The following is a 27,654-nucleotide window of genomic DNA, read 5'->3' as shown; positions in this document are numbered from 1 at the left end:
ATTTCTGATATTTTTGGTGGTTAATTAGAGAGAAGAGTCTCATGGACTCTTCTGCCTGTGCTAGCTTATAACAACAATCCTTAGATCTCAGCTTCCTGAATAGCTAGGGTTACAGGCATGAGCCACTAACACCTGGCTTGCAGATTGTTGTTTCCTTTTATAATTTATTGTTGCAGATTCCCTAAGTCTCTTTCACCATGATGTTGCAACTATAAACTTTGAAGTCAGTATCACAGAAGCAAATGCATATGGTTTTTAAAATTTGCCCGTCTACCTTGATGAACAGGTCAAACATCCAATGATTATGATTTCAACTGCTCATGGACTTTCTTCACTGATATACATCCACCTCACTCACTCACTTATTGATTTTCTTTTGTAAGTAATAATCACCTACTTTCTCTATCTTTTTATTTACTTGTTTTTGAAAGTTTGAGACAAGATCTTCCTACACATCTCAGGGTGGACTCAACTCAATCCTCCTGCCTCTCCATGTGGGGATTACAGGTATATGTCACCTGGCTTTCTGTTGAATTTATGTTAATGTAGGCTTTTTATTTGGTTGGCTTTTTTTTTTTGCCAGTCCTGGGGACTGAACTCAGGGACTGACCACTGTCCTTGGGCTTTCCTCAAGCCTAATGCTCTACCACTTAAGCCATAGCACCACTTCTGGCTTTTCTATGTATATGGTACCAAAGAATTGAACCCAGGTCTTCTTGCACGCTAGGCAAGCACTCTACCACTAGGCCAAACTCCTGGCTCTTGGTTAGCATTTTTTTTTTGGGGGGGGGTGGATCATGGGGCTTGAACTCAGCCTGGGCACTGTCCCTGAGCTGTTCATCTCAAGGCTACCACCCTGCCCCTGGTCCTGGACACTGTCCCTGGGCTCTTCAGCTCAAGGCTACTGCCCTATCCTTGAGCCAAGCCCCACTTCCCGTTTTCTAGAGGTTAATTGGAGATAAAGAGTCTCAGGTCCTTTTGCGCCCAGGCTGGCTTTGAACAGTGGTCTAAAACCTTTTAGCCAGTATCTGAATCACCTAGGGACCATGTTAGATCAAATGGCTAGGCCTCACGGGTAAGGATCAGAGCAAAACCAGCGAAACTGCATTTCACCAAACTCCCAAATGCTGCAGTTATACGAGCACATTCGGAGAACCCCAAAATTAATGACTGGAACTAAAAAGTAGTAATTACCAACATTCACTGAGCTTCCATCACCCGGGACTCTAACCATGAAGGTCTTAGTCATTTGAATAAAGACTTAGATGTGCACACATGGTTGACAACTCAAACCTGAGTTTCTTCACCTTCTGAAAGCCGTTCAATCACTCTTTCCAACAGATTTTCAATTGTATGTGTTCTTATCTATTGAAAGCAAAGTGTCTGTAAATGCCATTTTGGTTCTCTAATCTTAACTATCAGAAAAACTTGCTCAAGCTTATGGCTTGAAAAAAAAAAGGCAAAGAAAAAAAAAAGGTATTAAGGGAAAATTTGCTCCCCAGGTTCAGGACATGAAAAGAAAAAACGTGAACTTCCTTCTTCAGAAACAAAAAGCCACATATAATCTATGTCAAACAGATGGCTGGATATTCAGATAAAAGTTAACTGAAGCATGCCTACACCCTTATAAATTCTGCAGCTGCCCTGTGTGGATTAACTATTCTTTAGCTGACAATTTGCTTCAGAGGGCTATTTATATTCCATGATGCTGCAGAAAGAATAGAGCAAATAGTCTAAAGTTATTGTCTTCTATCTGAGAAGGAAAGAGAGGAAGAATGTCAAAGGCTTTCCTTTATTAACCAGAAATGCATAGGCCGCTAAACAATGTTCCATTCTATGACATTATCTCCAAAACACTCCTACTTCCTCCTCCATGAGAGAAAAAATTTCCGTGCACTGGAACATTATCTTCAAAGAAATAAGTGTTTATGTACCCTGCAGATAATGTCAATGCATTGGACCATGGGTGAAAGAGCACAATTCTAATTTTTCTATCAAATCAGCACTGTGTGTGTGTGTGTGTGTGTGTGTGTGTGTATGTGTGTATGTGTGTGTGTGTACTCATGTGAACTCAGGGCCTGGATGCTGTCCCTATGGTTTTTCGCCCAAGGCTAGCACTCTAGCATTTAAGCTACACTTTCACTTCTGGCTCTTTGGTAGTTAATGGGAGGGGACGAGGCTCATAGACTCCTGCTTGGACTAGCTTCAAACCTTCATCCTCAGATCTCAGCCTCCCAAGTAGCTAGGATCACAGCACTATTTTTAAGAGAATTCCAAAACCAATTTGTACACACTGTAACCCATCAACATAGTCACAGCTAGAAACAATGGTGAAAAACATAAGTTGTAGTACCTAACCATTACAATGCAGAAACAGAAGTTGTAGTACTTAATTATGACAGTGTCTGGACCTTGGTTCACATCTTAAGGCACTACTGAGAGGTATTTGAAACTTAGTGAAGTGGGGCCTTTTAGGTCATGGAAGCTGTGATTTTGAAGGGCCCACCATCCCCCATCCTTTCATCTCCCCTTTCCCCATCTTTTATCCCAGCCACCATGAGCAAAGCAGTTTTGCTCAACCACATACTCTCCATTATAAAGTTCTGTCTTGTGACAGGCCCAAAGCAACAAAGCCAGCACGAACTGAGACCATAAATCAAAATAAATCTTTACTCCTCACAAATAGATTGTCTCATGGCATTCTGAGGTAGCTAATAACCTGTCTCCAAGTATTAGCTTTGAGAAAATAGACTAAGACAAAAGATATTTAACTTTAAAAAGACCAAGCTTCTATTATTAGGTCTAGAAAATATCGAGAAGAGGATAATGGAAAATTAACAGAAGTTTTTCTTTTCTTTTTTCCGTACTGGAGTTTGAATCCAGGCCCTCATATTCACTTAATGTGCTTTCTCTACCACTTGAGCCATGCTTCCAGTCTAGTGGACACTGGTTATTTTACAGATGGAGTCTTGTGACTCTTTCTACATGGACTGACTTTGAATCACTATTCTCCAGATCATATATTTATACATATATGTATATGTGTATATATATATATATACATATATACCCTAAGGGGTTTTTTCATGATATGCCCTAGATCTAAACAGCCCTCCTTCTATACTGTGTACACAGCACACTTTTGTAAGTTCCTCTAGGCCTCAAGTTTTTACTTTTATTTCCATTACCTCCTTCCGTTTCACTCAACGTCTCATTGTATGGTACAGGTAGGTCTTTTACCCACTCCTGGGACAATAGTACCCTTCCATCTAAATACCAATAGATATCAAACACTTGGCATCTTCTAAATAGAAGGTAAACAAAAAGCAATTCCTAACTATTATAGACTCTTTTCCTTCATTAAGTTTTTTCCCTAGAATTTTTGCATAGTATTCTATATGATAGCTATCAAAGGAAAACCTAACTAGAGATATGTCAGTATGTGGGTTTTGAGGTCCTCTTACTTTTTCTCACTGCAGACAGTTCCCATTTAAGAACATTCAGCAAAATTAAAACTTGTGTTTTAAAATGGATTTTTTTTCCTATTAATTGTTAAGCAAGCTACTTCCCCAGCCTTCAGGAAATCATGGTTTCTCAGTAAGATAGCATTAAAACTACAAATAGTGAAACTACATTCTACTATCTGGATGAATTTACCAAGCATGCCAAGTTTTTGCTTGCTTTTATATGCTACAACTCTATAGAATTGACCCAATCAAACATATAGCTTCAAATTAGCTGGCAAAGGATACCAAAAGAAGAAAGAACAAATTCTGAGCCCTTTTTGATTTTTACCATGGATTTAGGGCCTTTGCAACAAATTGTGCCTTAACCTTTTCCCTCCTAGGTGTCCTCCATTAGGCCAAGTTCAATGAGCCCAGAGTTTCGACAAAAACAGCAAGGTCTTTCACTGACCTGTTTTCAGCCTACTGATGTTCTTTTCCCCAAGCCTGAAAGCTTCCTAACCAAAGCCTTGACAAGAGCTTTTGTATAGCATATTTGATTACCAGGGGCAAGCAGACCCACCAATGGGAACAGCCTTCCCCAAAACTGAAGCAGCCAGGCTGTGCAGGCTCCTCTCCTCTTACACTAATTCACACCCCTAACAGAGCTGGGAGGAAAAAGGACAAGATACCCCTACCTATAGCCAAGTCCTTGGATCAGCGTACTTCCCAACCGGTCCTGGATCATCTGGATAGTTCCTTGTAAGAGGCTCTTGACTGCTGAATCTCCTACAGCTATAGCAACGATCCGACCTGGATCCTGGACCCTCAGGAATTCCTGAAGCCGTCTGCTCTCGTTGTGGTATTCATGGGTATCAAACCTCACACTTTCCAAAATTTTGGCCGTATCTTGATCAATGACCCTCACATTGAGGCCCCGGGAAAAGTCCTTTTCAAAAGTGTAGGACCCAAAGGCTAGGCCTGAGGCATGCAGAGTCCTTGCCAGTAATGTCCATGATATCTTCCGGGCCCCGTGCAACTCCAGTGTCCCACCAGCTTCCACACCAATAAATTTTTTGCCAAACGTTGGCATACTTTCCCCTTCATCTGACTTTCCATACAAGGTAATTGTTGCTTGAGATTTATAGCGGCATTTTTCTGCTCCAATATGAAGCGCTCCACCATCCTGGATCAGGATGTAACGAGTCCTCAAAGTAACATTTCTGGATCCATCTTTATCATCCCCAAATACAAGCAGTCCTGCAAAGAAAAGAACTTATGTAAGCCAACCCAGAAAGCATCACTCTAAGCAACAGAAAAATACATTTTACTTGAAGGAAAAAAAAAATACACTTCCACAATTAAGTTGGGAAATGTTTACTAAGGGTGTGTTTAGGAAAGTAAATTTGTTTTCAAAACAAGGTAAATGCAAAAGAAATGAAGAGTTTATATATGAACATACTGAAAATGTCCAGGAGTGAATTCTAATCCATTCACTGTAGAGGTCAATTCTTTTGAGAAAAATGGCTTCAGAGTCAAGTCTGCACATACTAATCCATGTTTTAACAAAGATTCAGCTATAATGCACCTCCCTTATTTCCTTGTCTGTAAGTGATTGCTAAGGCCCTCCCAGCTCTTGAATTTTATGGGTCAAACAAAGGAAGTAAACACATTGCTATGGTTTGACTGTATATCCTAAAAGGAATTCAGTCTAAGAACAGTTTTCAACATGAGAAATATCCAAAATCCCTCACTGTGCAGAGCAGCTCTGCCCTTTCCATAGGTAGAGACCATAACCCACCTCCATCCTGAATGACTATAGAATTCACTGTAGCATCTGAGGTCAGACGAAACTTATCTCCCTCCTTGATAACAACTTGTTTTGCAGGATCTTGTCCAGGATCCCAGTTCCTGAGATGGGGATTTTGATCTGGGCAATTCTCTATAAAAACAAATCCAAGTACTATCATTATTAAATACAGACATATCTCCTCTCCCTGCCACTAAGATAAAATTTCACTCCTTCCCAAAGTTAACATTTTTTAAGTGTTACTGTAAAACTCAGCTGTTTGACTATAATTCAGATTCTTCACAAGGAATTCCCCGGAACCATTTACTCTGAAAATTCACCAACAATAAAATGCAAAATCATGGCTTATTTTTGGACTCACACTAGGAAGTTTTTAATTTTATTTTTGCTTAATTTTATTTGCCAGTAGTGGGGCTTTAAACTCAGAGCCTGAGTACTGTTCTTGGGCTTTCTCAAGGCTAACACTTTACCACTTGAGCCATGGCACCATTTCCAGCCTTTTCTATGTATATGGTACTGAGGAATTGAACCTGGGTCTTCATGCATGCTAGGCAAGCACTCTACACCACTAGGCCAAACTCCTGGCCCCTTTATTTTTTTGGTGGGTCATGGGGCTTGAGCTCTTGGCTTGGGCCCTGTCCTTGAGCTCTTCAGCTCAAGACTATTGTTCTATACCTTGAGCCACAGTGCCACTTTCAGTTTTCTGGTGGTTAACTGGAGATAAAAGAGTATTGCAAACTTTTGTGCTCAGGCTAGCTTTGAACCACGATCTTCAGATTTCAACCTCCTAAGTAGCTAGGAGGCATGAGCCACCAGCACCTGGCTTATTAGGAAGTTATTTTAGAAAAGAAAATATAGGGCTCTAAGTTTGAAGGTCAGTGGTAGAGGAATGCCTAAGGGCTTGGGTTGATTCCTTAGTACTGCCAAAATTGAGGTAAATAAGTAAATGTGCTAACTAAAATGTGTATTAGCTGTCATAAATTTATGTGCACAAGAATCACAACATAACAAGAACCATACCACTTTGCACTTATGTTCACTTTCCCAACAAAACTGCTAGAGGCAAGAGGTTAAAATCGTGACTTCTCATTTTCAGTAATGAGGAAATTATAGAGAAGCCAAACCCAAGATTACTAAGCAAGCTGATATGAAAACCCCATCTTTAAGAAATGGGACTCCTACTTGCAATGTTCTATTGCTGGAACTAGAATTTGCCTCTTGAACAGGTGATAATTAAATCATAGAGATTTATGCATGAGACCCTTAGTTGTTGCCATAATTAGACAGAAGGATGGGGAGAACACTTTTAATTTTGATTACTGACCAACTATTTCCATCCTGTATAAGAAAAGTGAATGTTAAACAATGTAGTAATTACAAACAACCTCAGACTAATGATGGGACGGCTGCACGGAATAGGTGACACTAGACTGAAACAAGGGAAGGATAAAGTTTAAGTAAGAAAAACAAAAAGAGAAAACAATACAAGAAATACAAGCATTCCCTTCTACCCAAATTAATTTGTTCACTCAAGTTAGAAGAACAAGTCACCTATACTATAAGTTAAACCAGTTCTGGGAAAGAACTGGTATCATTGAGAAACAAAACAAAGTCTTTTAAAGTAGAAGATACACATGGGAAAAAGAGTATGAGCAAAAGTATAGACTAGATGTAGCACAAAAATACACAGAAGAAAAAACTTCCACTTCTTCATTTTGTTCTTATAAAATCCCAACACAAAAGTTCCTTATTTCTAAGCACTGATGACGCCTATGCTGATGATTTCACTTAGACATGACGAGAAGTACACAATTCAAATTAGTCTCACTATTAAGTCCTTAGCAATTATTTCATAGAATTTTTTCTCAGCAAGGTATCATAATCAATATTTAATTCTTCAGATAAATCCATGATCACTCTATTATACTAAAAAAAAAATCACTGGGGCTCAGTAGTAGAACACTTGCCTAGCATTGTTTTTTAACTTCTTTTGTCAGTCTCTCTATTCCCATAAAACATCCAACTAGAGCCTGGTGTGGTAGCTCATGCCTATAATCCTAGCTATTCAGGAGGCTAAGATCTGAGGATTGAGGTTCAAAACCAGCTCAGGCACTAAAGTCCATGAAACTTTTATCTCCAATTAACCACTTGAAAATGCTGTGGCTCAAGTAAAAGCCTTGAGCTGAAGAGCTAAGGAACAGTGTCCAGGCCCAAAGTTCAAGCTCCATGGTCAACCAAAAAAAAAAAAAAAAAAAAAAAATCCAGCTGGAATCCTGCATGGTGTTATACAAGAAGAGAATGAATGCCCATGTCACAAGTATTATGCTCAGTGACAGAGAAGGATATTTGGATTTTGAGGTCTGGAGCCAACTGCAGTAGTTTCATAATTCCTCTTAATTGTTTATAACTATTTCCCAGTGAAGACTTTGTTAGAACCCTTGCCAAAAATTTCACTCTGCCTTGTATAGCAAGACATAATGAATGAATGGTATGTGGTGTGCAGAGAGACAGAAAAATACTTCAGCTAGCCTCACCATCCCAGTTACCCATTTTATTTATAAATTTGTTTGCCAGTCCTGGGCTTGAGCTCAGGGCCAGAGCACTGTCCTTGGACTTTCTCAAGGCTAGAGCTCTACCACTTGAGCCTTAGCACCACTACCGGCATTTTTCTATGTGTGTGGTACCGAAGAATCGAACCTGGGTCTTCATGCATGCTAGGCAAGCACTCTACCACTAGGCCAACCTCCCAGCCCCCCAGTTATCCAGTTTTAAAGCAAGGAGTGCATCTGAACTACAAAAACCACAATGAGGCCAACTCTGAAACAGTTCAGCACACCACATATTTCTATTGATAATATAAATTTGGCATTTATTTTGCCAAAATGTAAACTTGAAAAATGCGGATTCATGGTGCCCCATCAGCAATTCAATGTCTTAGATGAAACAGGAAAATGCAATGGAAAGCCACCGATCTCAACTATGATCTCTACTAATCTAGCATTCTCTTATTGCAAAATACTGGGGAGGAATGAGGAAGCAACAGAAGGCTGGTTGTTTCACTGGGGAAAAGGACAGAGGAAATCATTACTACATGCAATGGAAATCAACATTATGAATTCAAAATTCAATGTAATGGCTTGATCAAAAACCATCTTGATGAGAACATCTCTTATTTCTGGTCTATTCTCTTAGAAGTATCTGTAGTATACTTGCCAACCTTAAAATTTATGAATTAAAGCACCAAAGGTAAAGTATTGTAAATGGTAAATGCCTCTCCCCTGTTATATCCATGTAAAAAGGCTTCTATGATAACAAAAAAATAAATCTATGGTAGGGTTTTTTTTTTTGTTTTTGTTGTTGTTGTTATTGTTTTTGCCAGTCCTGAGCTTAAGCTCAGGGCCTGATCACTGTCCTTGGACTTTCTCAAGGCTAGAGGTCTACCACTTGAGCCTCAGCACCATTTTCGGCTTTTTTCTATGTATGTGGTACTGAGGAATCGAACCCGGGTCTTCGTGCATGCTAGGCAAGCACGCTACCACTAGGACAAATTCCCAGCCAAATCTATGGTAGGTTTATTTAAAAAAAAAAAAAACTAATAGTAATTTTTACAAAGGAAGAAGAGTCAGTGGGAAAAGAGAATGTGGACAAAAAGGACAGGGAGAAAAGGTAAGAGGAGGAGAAGAAGATGATGACAAATACAGAAGCAAAATATGACTGTGGTAGTATGATTCTCTCAATCATGAACTTGAGCCCTCTGATTTTTAGACAGATACATGGGATTCTTTCATGGTATTATGTTAAAACTTCCTGGCAATAAACGTCTTTAAGTACATTCTAAGTAAATACATTACCATGAAAAGCAGAGTCTATTTAAGAAATTGGAACCTCCCTACCCACTATTTATATATGACATAGGATGCTTTTGAGACAAATGTACCAGAATCTACACATCCAGTGGCAGTTTTCCTTTGAGAACATTACATTCTAACACAAGCATACTCAAAGCCCCTCTTTTGGAATTGTCTATTGAGCCTATTATTTACAAGAAAACACCAGTATTATTATTTTCAGTTAGTGACATATTCTTTAAAATTCAAATCTAGCATATTACTACCTTTATTTAATATGAAAAAGTCCAAATAATCATAGCTATCTTAACTAATGAAACTGTGTTGTCCTCATTTACTAAGGACTTTCAAAGGAGATGTTCCACGAACCCAGCAGCACAAGGAAAGAATGAGAAGAACAGAAAGACAATGCAAGGCTTTGATCTGATCACTTCCAGTGGGGTTCTTACACCTCTATCCTCATCCCTAAGAAATTATACCTTTTATTATCAAAGTATAATTAATACAAATTGTTTTTAAGTTATTCTATCCTTTTCTCCTCATTTGGAATCTATGTTGTATATATGTACACACACACACACTTACCATCTGGAGCATATTTTGAGGATATTCCTAAAATCACTGCAAGTGCAACAAAAAAGGAAAAACTAGTTATAGCAAAGCAAATGAAGGTATTCTTGTGTCTCTTGCGCTTTCGGCTCTCCCTCTGAGTCTGCTGCTCTTCCGGTAGGAATGCAAAGCTTGCCCGGGCTTCTTGTCTAATGGAGGTAAATTTGGCTGAAGCTTGGCTCTTTGGAGGAGGAGGGGGGCGCAGGGGAACCACCTTCCCTGGAACATAACCAGGGGAGCGATGACTGCTTCCATTCTGAGGTTGCAGGAAAGCAGGGGAGTGTCCCCTGGAACCAGTGGCATACATGATCACTACAAAGGAAAAAATACAAGAAGGTGAATAAGGTTTGGAATATGTAAATTGTACTGACTTTAAAGCAATTTGGTTGGCTAGTTGGTGCAGTTACAGGGGCTTGAACTCATCATTTGAGGTACACCTCCACTTCCAGCTTTTTGCTGGTCAAATGGAGTAAAAGGCAAACAATCTTCAGATCTCAGCCTTCTAAACAACCAGGATTAAAGGTGTGAGCCACCACTATCTCCCAGATTAAAGCTTTTTTTTTTTTTTTTGGTAGTTGAAAATGTACCAGGTGTCAGAACAAAAGAAAAGCTAAACCCTAATCTACATCTTTCAGTATATTATTTGTCGATATTTTTTAGTGCTCATTTCACTTGTGAACAGATGTGCTCCTACCCAGGTCTAGACTGTATACTCTCTTTCCTTTGCTTTACTGATAAAATTGTATTGGTTTCTCTAACTTTAGTGTGTCTTCAAATTCTTTTTTTGGACGATATTTCAAATTCAGTACCCAAGTGCCACACAGAGGCCTCCTATCTACTCCCTGGGACATCAGGAATCACCAACCCAATAACATGGTAAGACAGACAAAGCATAAAAGTTCAACATTTAATTAATACAGTGGTATAAAGTACATTCTCACAGTTGCTCAACTGTCAGAATTATCTTTTCCCAGGACTTTTTCATCATCCAAACAGAATCTATACCCCATTCTAGTAGCCATTTTAATGGCTTTTTAAAAATGCCTAGTCTTGACAGGTACTTATGGCCTGTAATCCTAGCTACTCTGGAGGCTGAGATCTGAAGATCAAAGTTTGGGGAAGGAAAGTCCATGAGATACTTATCTCCAATTAACCACCAGAAAACCAGAAGTCGAGCTGTAGCCTAAAGCGGTAGAATGCTAACCTTGAGCACAAAAGCTCAGGGACAGCACCCAGGTCCCACAACCAAAAAAACAGGAAGGAAATATCAGGTCCACCACTTACACCCTTGATAAAATTAACTACTATGCACTACGTTGACTGCCTTTTTTTTTTTTGCCAGACCTGGGACTTGAACTCAGGGCCTGGGCACTGTCCTTGAACACTTTTTGCTCAAGGCTAGTGTTCTGCCATTTGAGCCACAGCACCACCACTTCTAGCTTTTTCTGTGTATATGGTGCCGAGGACTCAAATCCACGGCTTTGTGTATGCTAGGTGGACACTCTGCTACCAGAGCAGAGCATGCCCCAAAATTAATAAATAATGGAGAGAAACCTGAGATTTAAGCAGTAATATATATATTGAGAGTCCTGGAGCTTGAACTCAAGGCCTGAGCACTTGAGCACTGTCCTTGGGCTTTTTCAAGACTAGAACCCTATCCTTTCTCTATGCATGTGGTACCAAGGAATTGAACAGGGGTTTTTGTGCATGTTAGGCAAGCACTGTACCACTGGGCCAAATTCACTGCCCAGTTCCTCCAATGGCTATAATGAGCCAATGTTCTTGATGATCAGTTCAACTAAGAATCACCACAGAAGTTCTCTAAAAGGTAGACTCCTGGCCTCTTTGTCCCTGGGTTTCTGTACCCAATCTGTACACAGAAGGTTCTACCTCAGTGACCCTGAAACAATAGTCACACTTTTGAGTATCTCAAGATGACAAGCCCATGTGTCACATGAGAATCACAAGGGAGACCTAGAAAAGCTCTCAGCAAGATGAAATTCCCACTAGAGTGTTGAATCTCATTAGATTTATCTCATGGCCAAGCAATTTAAACATTTCTACTTATGTGATCATTTAATTATAGGTTCTGAATCCACTTAGTATAAAAGTTTCAAGTCAATCGTACCTTTTAAGATCCTAAAATGCTGCTGAAAAAACAACAAATATCCAAATGACTTTTTTTAAATTTATTGTTTTCTGTGTATTTATGTGGTACCAAGGAATTGAAGTGCTTAGCAAACACTCTACCACTAAGCTACATTCCTTGTCCTGGGGCTTGAACTCAGGGCTAGGGCACTGTCCCTGAGCTTCTTTTGCTCAAAGTAAACACTCTATCACTTGAGCCATAGCTCCATTTCCTATTTTTTTTTTTTTCTGTTTATGTGGTGCTAAGGAATCAAACCCAGGGCTTCCTGCATGGTAGGCAAGCACTCTACCACAAAGCCACATTCTCAGCCCTCAAGTGATCTCCTTTTCAATGTGCTTACATGTTATTGCCCAATTTAACATTTTTAATCCAACAAAATCTTAAATAGGCACCATTAACCCCATTTTGCCCACGAGGAAGACTGAGGCCTAGAAAGCTTAAATAACTGTACCACACATCAGACAATTACCACACCGATCCAGAATTTAAACCCAGGTTCTCAATGCTAAAGATAGTTGCAGTGTTATGTCTCTCCAAACAATAGGGAGGCAGTAACTTCAAAGAATGTGTTTTACAAGAGTGGGATCAGAACAGCCCTGAAGCAGCAAGGGCGTTAATCTCCTTAGGAATCCTTCCTGCAGAGGCTCACTCACTCAACAGGATTCCTTTTTATCTAGGATTCTTTTTTAGCTAAGAAAAACTGACACCACCCACACAGCAAATTCTTTTCAACTTTTGTGATGTTTTAGACAGAGCACATATGAGAATATGTTTTTGAATGAAACTGTTAATTTGTGAGAGGGGAGATAAAAGAAGAAAAGCAAAGGGGAAGGAATGGGAAGGGGAGAGGGGGAGGGGAAGAAAATGGGAGGGGGTGGGCTAGCTGGCCACACCCAGTGTGTTATGGCAGAGCTCACATGTAAATGAGATGTGCTCTAAGGCTTCAGATGCTCAACTTCTTTCACTTATGTCCCTTCCTTAAAAACTAGAGTATATGACTTCATTCAATACCTCATAATTTCCCCACAGTAAACAAGACTCTATCATACAGATGATCAACAAACCGATTAAGCACAAAACAGTCATTAGAGAAGCCCCCAAAATATGCATTCCCAGAACCCAATGGATCAGGAAATCGATGGGAAGGCAAGGGAAAACTAATCAGGAGTGATGCAAAATTGACAAGGAGATCTGCAGAAACAGAGTGGATCTGTGGTTTATAGGGTCTGGCTTGTGAGCAAAAATAATTACATGGATGAAGTTTAGACTTTACAACAAAGGAAAAGCATCACCATTCAGGTGCTATTGAAGAAACCACTGCCTGTGCCAAGCAGCAGGGCCAAATAATAGATACTTCCTGCTGGAACAAATCAGAGTATAACAAAGATCCCCTTTATGTTCCTCCATTAACAAAGACAGGAGTGAAGTAGATATTGCTGAGTGCCAGGCTCTTCAGAAGGGGAGGGGCCCTGCTACCATAATCTACTCTGAAAAGAGTGGGAATCCTTTGTGTCCCAGGCTGCAATCATCCAATACCTCATTGTTTCAGAGTGAGAAAGGCTGTTATTACTGCTCAAGCTAGAGAGCCCTTTAGTAGGAGATAATGTCACCAGATGTTCTCACCAGAAAAAAAAAAAAAAGAAGAAAGAAAGAAAAAAGCAGTAGAGAGGTTCAATGTTCAACAGAGTCAGCAATCCTCTGAGAATAATCTGTGTTCTCCAGGTCACAGAAATGGCAACTTAATGAGAAAACTCAGATGGTGCCTGCCACTAACTAAAAGGCATATTCTGAATCTGATAGCTCTGTTTGGCTGAAAATACACACAAGTCTTTTCCATCAAGTACTACGAAAAAAATTTCTAATTATCTTTAAGTAGTTGTACAAAGGGGTTTCAGTTTCAATTCAACATGTCCATTTATGAGTACAATGCATGTTGAACAATGACACCCCAGAAAATGACATACCGCTATAACCATGTGTCAGACTAAAACAAAGCAAAAATTACCAACTCACTAAAATCATTAAACATGTAAGATATAAATACATTAAGATTTCATTTTACACTGATGGGTTTACATTAAGTATACCATTATGAATCAGTTACTTAAAATTTTATTGATTTCTACTTCTGGGTCTAAATGACTCAAAGGAAGAAAAGATACTTCATTCTGCAAGCAACTGTGAGCTTCTGCTATCATTAGAGGATTATGGTAGATCCTACAGTGAGAGAAGTAAACATTTATAGCATCTCCAAAAATACAACTCCTCAATTCAATTTTAAATCACTTGCTTGGAAGGCTCAATAAAATTAGCCAATATAATATTGTTTGTTTTGTTTAAAAAAAAAAAAAAGGTGTTCAGGCTCCCTCAATATCTAGGGCAACTTAATCCAGAAAGTAGTTTACTTATAGTGTTTGCTTGAGTTTGACATATACAAAGGGGAGACTTACCAGGCCTTTATTTTGCTTTTCAAGCCCTCTATGCAAATAGTAGCCACCACTGTAATTTTACTAGGAATGAGTTTAATGTGATATGTGTTTGTTTGTATGACATGCTGTTTGGGTTTGGGTTTTTTTGTTGTTGTTTTTTTTTTTTAAGGTAGTACCTGCAATGGATATTTCCTGTTATATCTTCAGGGTTATTACAATCTGTGAATGGTGCCTAAAATGAAGGCAATAACCCAAAATGTGGGGGAATTATACTTTTATCTGTATTTGTGCTTTAAAACCTGTAGAAATCTAAAATCTAAAAATGGGTTAATTATGGTCCACAAATATGATTAGACAAATCCAAGTCCCTATCTCAAAAAGTACCACTGGCACAAAAATAGGGCTGGAGGTATGGCTGAGTGGTAGCTCATGCATTGAACAAGCACAAGGCTCTCCCGTTAAGTCCTAGCACTGCCCAAAAGCAATTCTGTGATAAAAGGGAATGCCTTCTCCATATTGACAGGCCAGGGCACTATTCTCGGACTTTCTCAAGGTTAGCACTCTACCGCTTGAACCACAGCACCATTTCTCACCTTTTCTGTGTTTGTGGTACCAAGGAATTGAACCCAGAGCTTCCTGCATGCTAGCAAAGCATGCTCCTGGCACTCATTTATGTTCTTTCAAATCCCATGTATACTTTTTATGAGCCCTTTCCTTTCCAGTGGAAAAATTCAGGCTTGTAGTAGAGAACAGCCAAGAATTGAGTAAAATCTAATTAAGTTTATTCTTTTTTCATCAAGGACAGAAATTCCAAAACAATATCCTGTCAATTCTACAAATGACGGTCTTAACTTCCCAAGAATTTCAGTTATAACTGGCCAAAATCTGGCTCAACAAACTTTTCCTAGCCAGACATGGGTGGCTCACACTTGTAAGCTTAGCTACTCAAGGGGCTGAGATCTGATGATCATGATTGTATGGCAACAAGGGCAAATAAATCTGAGAGACTCTTAATCTCCAATTAACCAGTAGGAAGAGAGAAGTAGAGCTGTGGCTCAAGTGCCAGCCTTGAGCAAAAACGTCAAGCAAGAGCATGCATGAGTTCAAACTTTTAGTACAAACACACACACACACACACACTAATAATCATAAAGTAACTTTTTCTTTTATTAAGATCTTAGGAAATTTTATAACATAGTAAGTAGGATCCCTAAAGAAGTAACAACAAAATGTAAAACATGGCCAAAAAAAAAGGTATAACTGAACTACCATCAGAAAAGATTACATATTTTATCATAATTATTAGTATTTCTAACCAACAAAATCTGTTGCTCCTAAACTGCTTTGAATGTTCAACTAATAGTCCATATTCCCAATTTCATATATTTGGGCGAAAGTCACAACAAAGAATAACATCCAGGTTATTTTTGTTTTGTCCTGGGGAGAAGAGAGGTATTGAATATTTCACTGAATATGACTGTTGATAAATTTCATTAACAATCTCATGGAGATTGTGTAATTAACCGTCTCATGGAGGTTGTATACTTGTACAGATTTGTTTTTAAATAAATAATGGTTAGGATGTTTACATATACCTATATAGTTTAGAGGAATATAATGTGTTATATATGTACAGAATAAAATGCATCTTCCTAAAACAACCACAACAAGGAATTTAGCAGAAGGGCTATGTCTATATATACAGCTACTTGGGCAAAGACAGACTATTAAAAAAAAAAAGTGAGCCCATTTTCAACCAGAAATCTGTGTGACTGTGTGTAAGCAAGCACTCAGGGACCTATCCACATACCTTAATGAAGCACCCTCCATCAAGACCCTGCACTTAAAGTTCTTTTTCACTTTTTCCCTTCAAAATCTATATGAGTCACGATTACCTGCAATTGTCTGCTCTGGTGCATTAGTGTGAAAGAACAAACAATTTACATCCATTGCAATTAGTTTAGTCATACAGATGCTATTTCACTTTTATAAGCTAACAATTGTACCCAAGGCAATGTTCACAGATGGACCTTAATTATAAACCTCCTGTCTAAAGTGAAAGTTAAGGGATTGAAAAATGTGAGTTATTTTATATTCCTACACCTGTTTTCTCCACTTAGGCAATGTAGACACATGTGATGAATGATACGCCCCAAACTAGATATCATGTATTATTCACATTATCTCCCTCAAAAGGAAAACCCCTCCAAAATATAACACAGGGAAATTATAACATTGGGTACACACACACACACACACACACACACACACACACACACACACACAAAGTCCTTTGCCATTAAACTTTTAAATTGGAATAAGTAAAGTTTCAATATTTCTTGTCCTACCTAAAAGTTCATGTGTTAGTTAAACTCTGGGAGGGAGGGCAGTTTAAAGAGGAGGAGGATTCAGGGAACACAATGAGAAGGTAACTACATACCTCAATGGAATTTTCATACTAAGACCCTCTTATACTATTAATAGATGCAAATAAAAAATAAAATGTATACATTTCTCTAAACAAAGCCTTTATGTATATCTAATGCCAAAGACGTATCAAGCAATAATTTTCTAACTATAAAGTTAGGTAAGTCATCATTTAACATTGGTAACTCAGTTTTACATTTCATCTTTCTCTTTTTTTGCCCTTTGGTCAATCTCATATTGTTACTGTAGCTGATTTTGTTACCTGGTATATTGTATATCCATTTATTTGTTTATTTGAGATAGGAAAGGGAAGGGGGAAAAACAAGATGACTGGGAGGGGTGGGGATAGAGAAATGGGGGCAAAAACATGAGAAGGGGTATCAATGTGTGAGAAGTAATGCACCTACTACCTAGTGAATTTAACTGTAACCCCTCTATACATTACTCCGACAACAAAAAAATATTTTTTAATTTAAAAAAATACATAGGCCTCTGAATAGATAGGGGGGAAAAACTTTGAAAACAATTACTATTGGCACTGTTTTAGACTAAGCACTTATATGTCCAGACAAAATCAAAATGGAATCACTCATGTTAAATGCCATAGAACCCAACTGAAACTTTGAAAGATAATTCTCAAAACAAACCATTTTCTCCCTGAAAACAGATTACAACCAAGACAGTAAGTATAATAAAAGTCGTTTGCCTTGCTTTAACTCAGGAACAAGCAAGCTGTCTTTAGCATATACTGATCGATCAGCTTTTCCTTACTGTTCTATTTCTCTGTTCACACCTAACAAAACCTTATTCTGCTCTTCCCCATTGGAGCTCTCATTCTATTTCGTAGAATGGGGCCTGTCCCTATTCATGAATGCCAAATAAAAGCTAAACCGACCCATAACCAAAGTTTCTGTAATGCTGTCTTTTGACAAAACTAGGAGACAAACAGTGGGAAAACAAGACAACCTAGAAAACAAGACCAGGAAGGCAATCATCACTTTTCCTCTCAGTTCTCTGCTCCAGTCTGCCCTTCTTTTATTTCTCAGATTTCCTTTCTCTTCTTGGAGAAAAGAAGCTGCTCTGGTCTCTTCCCCCGCCCCAATCTCTCCCCAAACTCCTTAGCTATTGCTGCTCTGCCTCTGTTCCCAAACCAGTTGGCCAGACACAGAAAGGCAGTGACAGTGAGGGATGGCTGTGCAGAGACACACAATGGCCAGGCTGGCATCCAGTCAGCCTTGCGCCAATCCTCAAAAGAAAGAACCAACGCCAGAGCCTGACCTGAGGGAGGCTGATTTAATTAGGGTTACAGCAAAGGGCAGAGCTGCTGGTGGGCTATATTCTTCTCCGAGTGCCCGCGGCAATGCTGGAAAGTGCTTCTCAAGAAGAAAAAGACAAGAAAGCCATGTGGGTGGACAGAAGGGTAGAGAAATGCTAGCACAACAGAGATGTATTTGACATGAAGAACATGCACACACTAACCCCACCTGGTAATATTGAAATCCAATGACAATAAGAAATACATTCAGAAAAAAAATATATATCTTATTTCATGTTATATTTTTATAGACTGTGTGCGTGCAAGTTTGTGTGTATTGTACACATGGGTGCGTGCTAGTACTGGGGCCTGAACTCAGGGCTTCATGCTCTTTGCTTGGCTTTTTGGCTCCAAGTTGGCACTCTACCACTGGAGCCACAGCTCCACTTCCAGATTTTGCTGGTTCAATGGAGATAAGAATCTCTCAAATGTGTCTGGTCTGGCTGGTATGGGACCTTAATCCTTATGCCTCAGCATCCTAAGTAGCTAGGATTACAGGCTTGAGACTCCTGGCTGGATGAATATATGTTAATAAATCTTTCAAACCAAGAAATATTTTCAATGAATAAGATGCTCAAAATGAAATGATCCAGCATTAAAGCAAAAGATCTACCCATGAAAGTAGTCTTTTTTTTTTTAACTATAATGTCTAGAGCTATAAGACAATTTTAGCTGGTGGAAGCAAAATCCTTCAAAACCAGAGAAGTTCTCTTAGGTCAGCAGTCTCTCTTGAGAACCTCTTAAGACAAGGACTCTGCTAGACAATAGAGACATGAAGCTCTGAGCTGAGGTTCCAAGCTGAGGGAGGTGGCATGCATAAAGGAGTTATTATTGTGTGTGCTGGGGCAAAGAGTCTGAGCTAAGGGGCCTGAATTTGTTCATCCTCTATGAGTTTACAAGCTCAAATTTACTCAGCCCAATGCACACTCTCAAACAACCACTGTTAAGTTCCATTCACGAGTCTGCAATAAAGTCTGCCACTGAACGCTACCACTAAAACCACAACACACTGTCCAACAACGACCAGCTCAGCAGAAACTATCAGACTCTAAGCCAATACATCTCCTCGTAGGCCAAGGAAACATGAAAATGAGGCCAAGTAAAGAGATCCTATCCCCCTTCTCAGCAATGGCCTATATTTCTACCAAAACTCCAGAGTGCCAGAGTCCCAGGCATCACAAGCAAGAGGATCACAAGTTCAAAGCTAGCTCAGGGAAACTACCAAGACCCTGTCTCAAAATAAACAAAGGAACAACAACAACAACAAAACCCCACAATGCTGTTTTACACACTTACACACACACACACACACACACACACACACACACAGTCTCTTCCCTGCTGAACCAGAACTGAGGCTTTTTTATTCCTGTGCTAAATGGCTAATCCCAAAAATGTTCATAATTTTCAAAGTTCATAGGATCTGAAATTATCTGTGAGGGAAGTGAGTCACCATTAGAGATCATATGACAACAAAGGTTTGCAGACTACAAGAACAAAATCAATGCTTCACTCTTGAAATATCTGATAGAGGTTTCAGCATTGTGGTGGATATTTGTATGTTTTCCGAGAAGAGCATCAAACTCAGTATCCATATGGACCATGATTTGTTTCAGTGGCTCAACATGAACTGCTTTATTGGAACTATGTAAGGCAACAAGGTTCTAAAGCACTTCCAATGGTATTCAAGCCATTTTTTAATATGTTATATCTAGAAATGCCACACTCTCCATACCATTTCCCCCCAGAATATCAAATTCTTACCAAATACTACAGAATTTTTACTTACCCTGATCCAATAAGTAGGAAAAAAAAAAAGTTTACCTCTGGTTATCATGTAACAAACAAAAATCAGTGCGGTAGCAAGGTTAGAATCATACAGACTTGCCCCATACATCAAAGTACTAACATATTGGGGGGTCATGGTTTCCAAGTCTTTTTTACTTTTTTAAAGGACATTTTTATCAAGACCCTCTGCTATAGTTATCCTGTCCCAGCACCCATTCTAGAAATACAATAAAATACTTGCTGAATATAGTTCCATACAACCAACGTTAAAGGCTTCCCAAAGCAAGCAGAGGCAAAAACAAAAGAGCACACAAACTATTTCTAGTACGCTTTTTATCCTATGATTCACAACTGGAGTCTGAATAATGCCTCCAGGAACTTGATTCTTTGGAAGGGGGTGCGGAGGTGGAAAATGTATACTGCTACAATATTTTACATGTGTCCCATTTATGGAAAATGCAAGTGAAGCTAATATTTTTACACTGAGTTCCTATTTGATAGAAATTTATTACAAGTAATATCACCCCACTCTGTATATCATATGGTGTAAACACAATACAGAATCATGTAAGAAATGACATGAGAATCTGCCTTAAATGGGCATATCATGGGTCTCTATACCCACATGCAAAGGTTTGACCATTAAAACATTAAAATAAGTATATTGTTAAGAAAGCCACTGGATCAGTAAGGCTATATCAGCAAGGGAAAAGAAAATGTTGTCTGGAAATAAAGACAAAGGCGTTTTTGTCCTTGTTGAGCCATTCATTTACTATGACCTTACCTAATTAGCTAGCCTCCCTAGGTCTCAACTCGCTTGTTATATTTAAGTTTTTATTCAGCCTATGTATGTAGCATTGTCTGGAAAACTAATTTTACATCCCTATCGACCCTTTCTTCCTCCCCCGCCCCCACCAAAAAAAGTCACATTTCATTTGGCAGCTTTAATTATCTGCACTTGGATCTCCATCAAAGGCAATTTATTAAAATGTCCAATGAGCTTATGTCCATTTCTTGAGGAGAATAAAGTAAGCATTGCTTACAGGTTCAAGTTTCATTGAGACAACAGCTGCAGTTACTAAGAGCCTTTACCAGTCTTGATGAAAACTACATGCTTTACAAGTAGAGAAAACTAGTAAGAGTAATTTTAATGGCTTCAGAAATGCAAACATACAGCTTTTCCCTTCCTTTCTCTTCTTTACATTTTTTTCCTCCTCTTTTTTTTTCTTCCTCCTCCTCCTTTTCCTCCCCTCCTCTCAGGAGGAGGAGGACAGGGAAGGAGGAAGAGGAGGAAAGACTAGCCTTAACACTTCAAATCTCCAGCCTCAGCCTTTCAGGTAAGAAATGGAACTTCAAATACCAGTCTTCAGAACCTACTATTTTGTCTGATAGAATAAAGTATAAATTCTTTCAAAAACTGTTGTAACACTCCTCCTCCGGCTTCTTGAAGAATCATAAGCACATGGTTTTTCCCAATCACACTTACGGGAGCTTTCCATGTTGCATTTCCTTATCTTCCTGGCCTGACTAATAAATGAAATTCACCATGGCCCATGGCTTCCCAGGGGACAATTACTCCATTCCACTCTCTCTCTCTACCAACAGAACTCTTCAGAAGGCAAGTGTGCTAAGATTCTTGCAGACGGCTGGCACACAGTAGGTGATAGGTATTAGATGAATGGCTAGATGAGGGACGAGTACATAGATATTACAATACTCATACATATTTTGGGAAGCTTGATTACATAGATATTTACAACAGTATGCCAAATGAAATTTGGTAGTGATTTTCAGTTCTCTCTCCTTCTCTCTTTCTTTCCCCTCTCTTTCCCTGCTCCCTTTCCTCTTCCTTCCACCCCCCCCCCCCCCCACACTGGTCCTGGGCACTATCCTTAAGCTTCTTTGCCTTGAGGCTAGAGCTCTACCACTGGAGCCACAGTGCCACTTCCAAATTTTCTGAATAGTTTATTGAGATAAGAGTCTCACAGACTTTTTGCTTGGGCAGGCTTTGAACTGGAATCCTCAGCTCTGGGACTCCTGAGTAGCTAAGATTACAGGTGCTACATCCACCTAGATTCCTCTTTAAGTGCAAGATTCTTCCTTCTTTACAAAAACTTGCCCAAAGGCAAACACCTAGTAAATAGCACCTGTTCAACTTCAAAAATGGCCCATTGGACTAGTTGTTTGCCTTCTCATTTTCCACAAAGCTGCTTGCGAACAAGCAGACTGTGTGTTGCCTCATTCAGGTTTCCTGTTGGACTAGACCAATTATGTTCTAGATCTAGGAAGGAAATTTTACTCAAACAATTGACCAAGAACAGGAACTTCAGAATGCACTTTATACATGTGTTTACAGGTCCATACAGAAGTTTATAGATTCTATTTGTACACACACACACACACACAACACTACAGAGGAGCAAGTCTTCAATTTTCATTCTTAGGCTTATAAAGCTGAACAGGTAAAGGCTCAAAATTGGTTTCTAATTTTACCTATCTCACCTGTGCATACACAACTCATCCCATGAAGCAGCATCCGTTGTGCTGAACTGAAAAGCCAAAAACCAGCCTTCCAGTTCCATCTCTTCCTGCCCCTCCCACACAGACAGACAGACAGGAAACTGAGTAGAGTTCATTTCCATGGTGGGAGACAGCATCATAAAGTGCTACCTTAAATTCCATAACTGGAGAACCAGTTCTCAAAAGAGCCCCTGAAGAGATCATGAGTTACAGCGCTAGAATATGAATTCCAGATCAATCATGAAGAAAAAAGAGCATGCTTCCTTCAGTGATAAATATGAAGAACACGAAGCCCAGATCAATTCTGGAGGAGAGGTGAGGGGAAGAGCAAGTGTTCCTTTAGTGGCCAACCACAGAGTCTAGGGCTATTTCATCCGTGTTTGTTTTGAGCGGCTTTTTAACAGGTAGGCCTGGCTATCTAAGGAAATTCCCTAAGGAAGCTTTTCCTTCTCCCTCACCCCCTTCCCACCTCTAAATTCCCACTTCTGATTGGCAAGAGCTCTCAAGCCTTGTGCACATCCTCCACACGTGCATCCTCGAGTAGTCAGTAAACCAGGGTTGATGAGTGCGGGGCTCAGGAATCGAATGAGAGCTCCTAAAATTACTAGGCCCTCTACCCTTAACCCCATGCTGATGAAAGGAGACATAGATCAAAGTCTGTTTTCCTAACCTTAGCCAGGAGACTTCAAGTGAGCCATTTCCCCTCCATGGAGAGGTCTGGTGACACAACTTCACCCCCCCCCCCCAATCTCCCCAGCAGAGGGCATTTAGGGAAGCCAAGACCTGGGTTTTACACGCAGAGAGGCTAGTTAACCAGTCTTAAGTGCACTCTAGGGGTCCTCACAGGGACAACCCCCCCCCCCCCCCCCCCACACACACACACATTCTTTGCCAGGACTCTGGAAGTGCCACCCTTGCCCCACCCCCCGTGCTAAAGCACTTCCCTAATTTAAAAGCAAGCGACCGGGTGACCCTGAAAGCCTTAGCAGACCCTAAGTAACAACAAACCCCCCCAAAAAAAAAAGCCAAGTGGAGTGGCGGCGAAGGGCCCACCCATCCAGAGGGACAATAAGGAGACAAAGATCCCCGCAAACGCAGGCGACACCTACCCAACCTTTCACGGTTAGTGGGCCTCCGATGGGGTGTATCACACACACACACACACACACACACACACGTTTTAAGGCTGTTCACACCGACTTTCAAAGGTCCATTGTTCCTGTAACCCCGATGAAGAGAGAGAGAGGAATCAACCCAGAGTTTGACTCCCGCGGGAATCCGGTTACTCCAAACGCAGAGACGCGAACCCGGGAAGTTATGTGGGGCGGGGGGAGGGGGGAGGACAGGATCGGGGGGGGGGGGGGACACGGCGGGAGGCGCAGCCCGGGACGGGAGCAGAGGACGCGTTCCACGCCTCTGGGAGCAGGCAAGGTGCGAGGGACCCAGGTCTCCGGCGTCCGGGGCCGCGGTGGGGGATGGGGTAGGCAGAGGCCGGCGCGGGGCTTACCTTCCCCTCCCGGGTTTTGTTTTCTTTTTAACGCGTCGGTGAACTCAGGTGCCTAGGCAATGATCCAAAAAACCTGAGTGGAGATCCAGGCGTCCCGGGGTCCCGATCGCCTCTCCATGGCCAAGGGAGCCCCCGGTGCTCCCGGCCGCCGCCGCTGCCTCGGCTTTGACGCAACCGGCCGCCGCTTGACTCTGTCCGGAGGTGAAAACTCTCCCCGGCCCGGGAGTGCCGCGCGCCCCGCACCGCCTCCGCCTCTTCCCAGCCCCGGCCGCTCGGGAGGGGGGCCTCGGCGCGCGTTCTGCGGGTACCACCGCTCGGCTTTCTTCGTCCCTTCTCCTCCCGGGAGGAAGAGGAAGGAGGATCGCCAGCCCAAAGGCGCGGGTCGGCCCCCGAGCGTCCCCGACACCACACGGGCGAGGTGGGAGGAGGGAAGAGCGAGCGTCCTGGGGCAGCGCAGCTCCCCGGTCGGCGGGCGCCGCGACTCGCCAGGGTCGCGCTCAGCCTCCGCTAGCCAGACCAGCACGGCCCGGCTCAGTTGGGCCCGGGAGCTCCGGATTGGGCGCGCGCGGCCGACGGCGAGGGAGGCGTGGGGAGAGGCGGAGCCTTCGGGGCGGAGGAGGCGGTGGCAACGCCGAGCGGCCTCCGGAGAGGAGCGCAGACGACGCGCGGGGACTCAGCGCCGCGCGCTGCCGGGAAGCAGGAACCGCGCCCCGCACACCCGGGGCTGCAGCTGCGGGCTCCCACCGGTCCGGGATTTGCGCCTACCTGGCTTGGCTGGGCTCCGGCATGAACCCCCATCACCTGCGTCCCCACCTCTCTCCATGCACAGGGCCTGAACCTGCGCCTTCATCACTGCAGCTTGAGCCTCATCCCGCTCCTACCCTCACCCCAATTACACCTGATCTGCAGCCCCCATCACCCCCGACGGAGTCCCCGTCCCCATCTCTCCATGGATGGCGTCTGGCCCTCTTTCCCTTGCATGCTCCTTCTCGCGCTTCTAAGCAGAGACTGCCTCGCTTCTCCCTCGCCCCATTAAATGTTTCCTCCACCATCTCCAGTGGATCCTGGTCACCGCGCCACGGCTGCCCCCACCTGGCCAGCCACGGGACGCTGGGCTCTCAGCTGTCTCCAAAGAAGCAGCCTGCTCAGCCTCAGGACAGAGCCTCTGGGAGCAAGCCCGGGTGTCGGAGGAATAAATATACCTCTGTCCCCCCCCCCACGCCCCCTTCCGAGATACTCCGGAGTGGCTGCCGCTTTCAGGGGGGCGGTGGATGGGGCGTGGCGGAGGCTCTCCTTGATCCACGCCAATGCCGAAGTAACTCTCCAAGCGCGCTCTTACCAGGGGTGGAATAGCCCGGCCGCCACCACCACCGAGCCCGCTGCCCCTTACAGGGAAAGAGCCTTGTCCAGTGCGGAGGGGGCGCGGCCAGGCTTGGTCCATCAGACCCACGAGGTCCCACGCGAATGACAGCAGCCAGACTGCCAAATCCGGACAGGCGTCATCCTCTCTTTAATTCAGAATTGGAAGTTTTCCAGTGCGGGAAATTACTTTCAGTGAATACTGTACAGAGAAGATTGTTCATTTGGGGGGCTTGCTCTTTTTAATTTTTCCCCCACCCTTTGAAAAAGAAAAAAAAAAGTCGGTCATGGAACCATGACACACCAAGCAGGCAGGAAGGGGATTACCCTATCAGACGAGTTTGGTTCCAGCACTTTGTAGAAAAGAATCAATGTTTCCAAGTCTTGGCTGACGATAAGAATCCTTTGGGACATTTAAAAAAAAAAAAAAACAACTTGTATTCACACACTGCGCAGTCTACTGAATCAGAGGTGTCTGGAGAATGTAAAATTGGGAAAGAATGTTAGAAGTCGTCCACTAATTAAAACCTTGGCAAGGCTGGGAATGTGGCTTAGTGGTAGAGTGCTGCCCAGCGTGCATGAAGCCCTGGGTTCGATTCCTCAATATCACATAAACAGAAAAGGTCAGAAGTAGTGTTGTGGCTCAAGTAGCAGAGCAAAAGAAGCTCAGGGACAGTGCCCAGTCCCTGAGTTCAAGCCCTAGGACTGAAAAATAAAAATTAAAACGTTGAAAAGATGTCCTTGAAAACATCAGTAGTACTTACTGCTGACTTGACAGTCAGTTACCCAGAAGCCTATCCAAGCTTCTATCCCTTCTGGAAAAGCAAGGAAAAGTGTCATATATATATATATATATATATATACATATATATATATATATATAGCAGATGTGTGTGTATGTGGGAGAAGGGGGGGTCCTGAGGCTTGAACTCGGGACTTGGGTGCTGATTCTGAGGTTCTTTTTGCTTAAGATAGCACTGTATCACTTGAGCCACAGCACCACTACCAGCTTTTCTGCATCATTTATTGGAGGTAAGAATCATGACCCCTGACTAGGCTGGCTTCAAACAGAGATCCTCAGATCTCAGCCTCCTGAGTAACTACAATCACAGCATGAGTCTCCCTGGCAGATGGAAAGGACAAATGACAATTTTAATAGTTGCAAAGTAAAATATTTAGGACAATACCTTAGGAAGACAAGGCAAGAACTATGTAACCCTAGGATAGAAATTGCCCCTTCCCCCTAAAATACCAGGTTTAATCCCTGGAATCTGTAAATGTTACCAGATACAGAAACAGAGTCCCTGCAGGTGCAGTTAAATTAAAGATCTTGAGTTGGGGTCATTATTCTACCCACTTGTAGCCTTTCAACAAGAAGGCATAGGGAGATTTAACAAAAAGAAGGTAGGATGTGTTTAGAAGCAAAGAATGAAGTAATTTGGCCACAAGCGTAAAAGCAGCCATCAGAAGCTAGCAGAGTCAAGAAAGAATTCTCCTGTGGATTATTGATTTAGACCAGTGAAACTGAGTTGAGATGCCTATTCTCTACAAGTGTGACAATAAATGTCTGGTCTTTTGATCTGTCAATCAGTTGCCATACAATACTGAAGCCACAGGAAACCCTGAGTCCTGAGCAAGGCTAACTATAAAAAAATATCTTTGTTATCAATACTTATTAGCATGAACTACTTAGATTGCTAAGTACTACAATCTAAGTACTTAGATTGTTAAGATATATTATCTAATCCTGGTGACACAAGCCTATGATTTTAGCTACACCAGAAGCTGAAATCCAAGGATCGAGGTTTGAAGCCAGCCTGGGAAGAAAAGTCTGTAACATTCCTATTGCCAATTTACTACCAAAAAGCAGGAAGAGTTTTGACTCAAGTGGAAGAGGACTAGCTTCTGAATTCAAGCTCCAGAACTAGCAAAAAAAAAAAAAAAAGGAAAAAAGGCACATTATCTAAATCCTCCAAAAGGTAATGATTCCAACCTTATGATGGAATGCAAGAGCTAAGAAAATGTAAAGGAGCAACCTTGGGCCCAAGGCCCAAAACAATAGCCTATTAGAATCAAATCTAGTTGGAGGCCTGGCTCAGGTAGTAGCACACCAACCAAAGAGACAATGTAAGTGTCAGGTAAGGAGGTTGAGTCCTGGTCTGAGACAATTAAAAGAAAAAGAGGAAAAGAAGAAGCAGGAGAAAGGAAGAAGAAGAGGAAGGAGAAGGAGAAGAAGAGGAGGAGGAGGAGGAGGAATCAAGACTGTCAACTACTCAAATGTTAAATAGTAATTACACATCCAGAGAAACTTTGAATGAAAGTTTTCATTGTAAAGAGGATTACAATAGCTCAAAACCTAGATATATAAGGCTAAATGAAAGGACCTCCAGGATATGGAAACAAGAGCTACATAATGAGTGAATGTTGTTCTTAATGTACTATGTTGTTTC

At 41.6% G+C, this 27,654-nt stretch overlaps 1 protein-coding gene across 3 annotated transcripts in view; it reads right to left on the bottom strand.

Annotated features, from left to right (window-relative positions):
* The window catches only part of Cemip2 (cell migration inducing hyaluronidase 2), a 73,075-nt gene extending 48,846 nt beyond the window's left edge, over window positions 1–24,229 (bottom strand). Inside the window, exons 1-4 of one of the 3 annotated variants that reach the window (XR_016534898.1) lie at window positions 23,846–24,229; window positions 9,687–10,022; window positions 5,245–5,385; window positions 4,142–4,703 (exon numbers count right to left, since the gene is read on the bottom strand). Coding sequence is in view for 2 of the 3 variants with exons in the window: in XM_090329650.1 (XP_090185776.1) it covers window positions 4,142–4,703; window positions 5,245–5,385; window positions 9,687–10,017 (1,034 nt within the window). In the remaining variant the exon portion in view is untranslated. The remainder of the gene's footprint in view (window positions 1–4,141; window positions 4,704–5,244; window positions 5,386–9,686; window positions 10,023–23,845) is intronic. The other 2 variants (XM_090329650.1, XM_090329649.1) reach the window with 2 other exon arrangements.
* Window positions 24,230–27,654: the final 3,425 nt, after the last annotated feature.

This window comes from Megascapheus bottae, chromosome 3 (genome assembly GCF_031878675.1).
Source record: "Megascapheus bottae isolate mThoBot1 chromosome 3, mThoBot2.hap1, whole genome shotgun sequence".
Classification (NCBI taxonomy): domain Eukaryota; kingdom Metazoa; phylum Chordata; class Mammalia; order Rodentia; family Geomyidae; genus Megascapheus; species Megascapheus bottae.
This window is presented reverse-complemented; position numbering and strand designations above follow the sequence as displayed.